This window comes from Prunus persica, chromosome G8 (genome assembly GCF_000346465.2).
Source record: "Prunus persica cultivar Lovell chromosome G8, Prunus_persica_NCBIv2, whole genome shotgun sequence".
In the NCBI taxonomy this organism is placed as follows: domain Eukaryota; kingdom Viridiplantae; phylum Streptophyta; class Magnoliopsida; order Rosales; family Rosaceae; genus Prunus; species Prunus persica.
The window spans coordinates 1,479,087-1,485,390 of record NC_034016.1 but is presented as its reverse complement, the minus strand read 5'-3'; the positions used below and the strand labels follow the sequence as shown (position 1 = coordinate 1,485,390).

Below are 6,304 nucleotides of genomic sequence, written 5' to 3'. Positions count from 1 at the left end.
GCCTTCGGCCCGGCCTGTACCATACCGGTGCCCTAAGGTCTTACCGAGCGTTCGTTATCTTGCAGATCACACGCTCCATCGAGGCCCAGAGCATTCCGAATGCCCAACATCACTAAGTTGAGCGAGAAAAGTACCGAACCATTTTTTCGCACTAACAGTTTGGCACCGTCTATGGGAACAATCTGAATCAACCCATTATCCCTAGAACACATGGGGACCACTTCAATACCAACGTTCTTGTTGGAAGAAGGATTACCATTCGGAAGGAAAAGCAGAGCAAGCCCACACTGCCCCCTTGCACTCCTTTCGGTAATTCACCCATGATTCAAACCATTGCCGAAGCGGAGCTTCTAACCCAAATCACTTCTCTTCGGTAGGACATGGCTAAACTCCAAGAACATAACAATCTTCTCTCGTCTAAAGTAGACGAAACCCAGCAACTGCTCAATCAGCAGCATACGCAGAATATCCAAACAAATCAATCCTCCCAGAGCCTGCAGACTCCCAGTCGGAAGAAGAAGGGTAAGAAGGTAGCAAAGGCAACACCTGCGCCCTTCAAGCAGTTGGTAGTCCCAGCACCCAAGGATCAACCACACCCATCGAAAAAGGTTTACTCTGATTGTCGTCATCGGATTAACGACCGGGATGCCGAAAGACAAAGATCTCCCATTAGGATCAATGCTCACCTAAGGGACTTGCGGATGAAAGTTCTGGGAAATAAATCACCCATTCAGAAGGTTTGGGGTTTGGGGATGAAAGTTATGAGTATGTCCCTTCCAAGACCAAAGAGTCTACTTACCGTTCTGCAACGCCAACGAGGTACTCGGAGGCCAGACCGGTGAGCCCACAGAGGCGTTCGAAGGACCACAGCTCTGAGGAAATCCCTAGCCGAGATCCCGTTGTCCGACTTCTTTTTTAGAAAGTTCAGAAGATGGAAAACGATCAAGTTCATTCTCAGGAACCAGACTAGGGAAAACTTTGGCCAGGGCCGTTCACCGAACGTATAAAGCACTCACGACAGGATAGAGACATATAGCCTCTACGTATACCGTTTTACACCGGGTTGAAAGGTCCCTTAACGCATCTCCATTCCTTCCAATTGGCAATAGGGTGCAAGGGACTCAGCGACGAAGGGCAATGCCTGTTGTTTTCGTCCGCGCTTACTGGAGCGGCATTGAATTAGTTCTACCGTCTGAAGGCAGTAATGGTAGACTCATTCGACGAGTTAAAGCAGATTTTTCTTAACCACTTCATGATACAGACGGACCATTTGTACTTTGCCAACGACTTGTACACAATCCGGCAAAGGGAGGACGAACCGCTACGGGAGTATGCTGCACGTTTTAGTCATGAATACTCGAGGTGTCCAAAAATGGATGGCAGGGTCGCCTACGGCGCCCTCAAGAGTGGCCTTCGGTCCTCACCCTTTTGGTACCTAGTGCACAGTAGAAACTGGCACACCTACGACGAACTGATGAAGCAAGCGGCAATCCACGCTAAGGTTGAATATTTCAACTCAAAATTCAGGCCTTCGGCTAGGTAGGAGGAACCAGCGTTGAAGAGTTATCACGGACAAGAATCTCTATACACCCCTTGAAAAGTTGACGAACCCTCAACGGGACACAAACGGAAAGATGACCGTAATAATCAGCAGGGAAACTCAAAGAAAGGAAAAGGAAGATACGATCATAATGACCATTAGGGCGCTCCTGCCGAATCCTGATCACGCTCAGGAAATCTTTACCCTGCTGAATACCACTTATGAAGCTGTACTAATGAATGAACACGAGATAATCTCGAAGCCGAATCACTGAAAGCCCAATCGACAGGACAATCGGAATACCGGTAAATTCTGCCGATACCATCAGCACAACAGTCATAACACTAAAAAGTGCATAAGCCTGAGAAAAATCGTCGAACGTTTGATTCGGAAAGGAAAGCTAGATTAGTACATTGCTAGGCCATTGCAAGCACTAGTGCCGAACGGGAATCGACAGATCAACATGATCAGCACCATCAGCGGAGGTCCCACGGTGGCGGTCATGTCCAATCGTTTGGTAAAGCAATATGTACGGGCCGCGCACTACCCTCAAATCTTCGGCATTGAAGCCAACCAGCCCAACAAGGTACCGATGGTTGGGTGGGAGCCCATCACATTTTGTGAAGAGGAGGAAGAAGGGATCCTTTACCCCCATGATGACCCGATGATCATTGGAGCTGAAATCGCAGAAGGCAATGTAGGGCGGGTACTGATCGACACTAGAAGTTCGGTAAATGTAATTTTTGCTGATGCCTTCAGAGGAATGGGAATTGCCGATAGCCAGGTTAATCAGCAGATAACACCTGCTTTGTTTCTCCGGGGACTTGGTCCAGCCGGTCGACAGTGTCAGTCTGTCGATCACCTTCGGTGTTGCCCCTCGAAAAAAATGACCTATGACTAATTTCTCATCGTCGACTACCCAACGGCATATAACGTCATAATCGGACGAACGACACTAACCAGAATCAAAGTGAACCTGTCCCTCCATATATTGCTGATGAAGTTCCCAATTGAAATCGGTAGCTTCTAAACCTACCAGAGAGACGATGTTTGTCCAGGGGGCGCCGAACTGTAATGGGCCCATTGACGACCCAAGGGAAGAAAACCTGACGCAACAAACACAGCTTGCCAAAGAGCTGGAAACGGTAGTACTAAGCGAAGAACATCCTAATCTGTGCATCAAAATCGGCACCACACTAGCCCTTCTGCTTCGGAAGCAGTTTATCGAATTCTTACAGCAACATGCGGAGGTTTTCACCTGGTCTTATGATGACATGTCAGGCATATCCCCTGAGGTAATCAGCCATAAGCTCAGTATCTCCCCCGCTTATTAACCTGTGAGACAGAAGCGCCGTTCGTATGATGCAGAGCGGTACAAGGCCATGCGTACCGAAATTGAAAAGCTAAAAGCCATCGGCTTTATCTAGGAAGCTACGTACCCCGTCTGGCTCGCAACCTCGGTAATGGTTCGAAAAGCGAAGGGCGGGTGGCGAATGTGCCAGGACTACACCGATCTGAACAAGGCCTGTCCGAAGGATAGCTTCCTGTTACCCTGGATTGACCAGCTCGTGGACACTACTGCCAGTCACGAGTTGCTCAGCTTTATGGATGCTTACTCGGGGTACAATCAGATAGTCATGCACACTGCCGATAGCAAGCATACGGCAATCATCACGGATATGGTATTGTATTGCAATGATGTCATGCCGTTCGGCTTGAAGAATGCAAGGGCAACGTATCAAAGGCCCGTGAACCGAATCTTTGCCAAACATATCGGCAGTACCATGAAAGTGTATATTGACGATATGTTGGTAAAAAGTAGGACTACCGATGAGCACCTACACAATTTGGCCCTTATGTTCTATATACTGAAGAACTATCGAATGAGACTAAACCCAGCGAAGTGCACCTTCAGTGTATCTTCTGGTAAGTTTCTGGGTTTCATGATTAGTCAGAGAGGTATCGAGGCAAATCCCGAAAAAATCAAGGCCATAATTGGCATTGTGAGGCCAAGGATACAGAAGGATATCCAGAGCCTTACAGGATGTATCGCTGCCTTAACACGATTCGTTTCCAAGGCTACCGATAAGTGCGCGTCGTTCTTTAAAGCCTTGAAAAGGGGCAAACAGCGTATTGCATGGATTGCTGAATGCGACAAGGTATTTCAAGACTTAAAGAACTACATGGGCAGAGCCCCGTTGCGGTCGAAGCCACTTCTAGGGGTAATTCTATTTCTTTATCTCTCGGTATCTAGCACTGCCGTCAGCTCGGTGTTGATACGCAGGCCGAGGAAGGTAGAGCTACCAGTCTTCTACGTCAGTAAGGCGCTGCAGAGCGCAGAGATTCGGTACCCTCCCCTGGAACAGCTAGCACTAGCCGTCGTAACCTCAGCTCGAAGACTTCGCCCATACTTCCAAGAGCACGAAATTACAGTCTTAACCAACCAACTGCTTCAGCAAGTGCTCCAGAAGCCAGAAACATCCGGCCGATTGATCAAATGGGCAATTGAGTTAGGAGAGTTTGACATACAGTTCAAACCAAGACCCGCGGAGAAAGGACAGGCTGTCACTGACTTTATCTCTGAGCTTACACCATCGGTAGTACCAGAGTTAGCCAGTTCAGACGCTGATGCCGGGGAACCAGGTAAGCAGACCACCGAACACTTTGACCCTTCCGTCCTAGTGTGGATTCTGCATGTCGAAGGCTCGGCAACTCAACAAGGTTGTGGAGTTGGTCTGGTGTTAACTACTCCAGACGGAGCCAAGGTCGAATATGCCCTCCGATTTAATTTTAGAACCTCCAACATCGAGGCTGAGTAAGAAGCTATTTTGGCCGGCCTTCGGTTAGCCAAGAGCATGAGTGCAAAACAAATTAGCATTTGCAGTGACTCCCAGCTCATAGTGAATCAGATAACGGCAGCCTTTGCAGCTAGGGATGCCTCCATGATAGCCTACCTATCAATCACACACTGACTCCTTCAAGCATTTCAGGCTTACGAGATTCAGCAAATCCCCAAGACGGAAAACAGTCATGCCGATGCACTAGCACAACTAGCTTCGGCAATCAATGACAAGGTTGGCAGAAAGGTGCCAGTGGGGATCTTATCTCAAGCTAGCACGACAACTTCCGAAGTATGTACCGTACAGTACGAAAACACGTGGATGTCTCTCATCTACGCTTTCCTAACAAACGGCACACTGCCCTCCGACAAGTCCCAGGCCTGAAAGCTGTGGTACCGATCGGCAAGATACACAGTCATCAACGACGTCCTTTACAAATGCGGCTATACTACGCCGTATCTGAAGTGCATCACGACCAAAAAAAGGGACTACGTCATTCGGGAAATCCACGGCGGCGTATGTGGAGACCATTCTGGATCCCGATCGCTCGCACATAAGGCCTTTTAGCAAGGGTATTATTGGCCGACTATGCACCAGGACGCAAACACACTGGTAAAGAAGTGTGACAAATGCCAACATCAGCCCATGGCTTTTCGCCCAATGGGGACTGGACTTGATCGGTCCAATGCCGCAAGGCAAATGCTAGGTTAAGTATGCCATGGTCGCTGTCGACTACTTCACCAAATGGGTGGAGGCCGAAGCTCTAGCAACTATATCGGCAGCCAGAATGGAAGACTTCGTGTGGACCCACATCTGCTGCAGATTGGCATCCCCTACGTAATCATCACCGATAACGACATGCAATTTGATTCGGAGCTCTTCAGAGAGTTCTGTGCATGCCTCAAAGTCAATTTGTTCTTTGCCTCGCCAGCTCACCGCCAATCAAACAGCCAAGTCGAAGCAATAAACAAAATCATTAAGAAACTGTTGAAACGGCAGCTCGACAAAGCCAAGGGAGCTTGGTTGGAGAAGCTTCCAGATGCACTATGGGCCATTTGGACATTCTACCAAACGTCCACTGAAAAAACCCCATTTTCTCTCTCATTCAGTTCGAAAGTCGTTGTCCCCTTGGAGATTTGCGAGACTTCTTACCGAATGGAAAGCTTTGCTCCGAAGATGAACGAGGAAGCACTCGCATTGAGCCTCGACTTGATTGAATTGGGGATTGGGTCATGCTCAATGTATCTTTAGTAACCAAGGATCCCACAGACCTTCCTGGAAGGGACCTTACGAGATCATCGATATCCTTCGAGCAGGAATCTATAGGCTAAGAGACTCTAATGGCAAGACCCTCGGTCATCCTTGGAACATAGAACATCTAAAATACTATTTTAAATGAAGTCACCTAGCCTACGGCAGGACGAAAATGTAATGCAATGAACATGTATTCATGCCTTCAGCAGCAGTTAATGGAAAAGCCTTCGGCTTTAATATGTTTACAACCTTCGGTGTTTATTTAGTTTTCGGTAATTAAAAAGATGCGATAGGGACCATCGGTCCTACATTATTCTATGTTTATAAATTCTTTTATTAGCCATTGGCAATTGAAGTACCTAAGCCCAAGTCTCTTACCGATTAAAGGTTCACTTGGCAATCAAATCTTTTACTTTGCCTTTGGCATTAAAATGATAAAAATCCTAAATCGTACTGATTAAGGGTTTGCTTGGCAGGTAGTCTTATATTAGCCATCGGCAATAAAAATACTTAAGTCCAAGTATCTTACCGATTAGAGGTTCACTTGGCAATCATTCTTTTACTTTGCCTTTGGCATTAAAATACTTAAGTCCAAGTATCTTACTGATTAAGTCTTTTATTAGCCCTTGGCGATAAAATGGGTTAAAACCCTACTCATACCAATAGTGCG

The 6,304-nt window shown here is 47.3% G+C and overlaps 1 protein-coding gene across 1 annotated transcript; it reads left to right on the top strand.

The window, feature by feature from the left end:
• On the top strand, nucleotides 5,125-5,631 carry LOC109950621. The gene has a single exon (XM_020570193.1). It carries the CDS (start codon nucleotides 5,125-5,127, stop codon nucleotides 5,629-5,631), a length of 507 nt encoding a protein of 168 aa, XP_020425782.1.

What these genes read in the sequence shown, in the direction of transcription:
- LOC109950621 (XM_020570193.1), top strand. Translation starts at nt 5,125, where the DNA reads ATGGGTGGAGGCCGAAGCTCTAGCAACTATATCGGCAGCCAGAATGGA.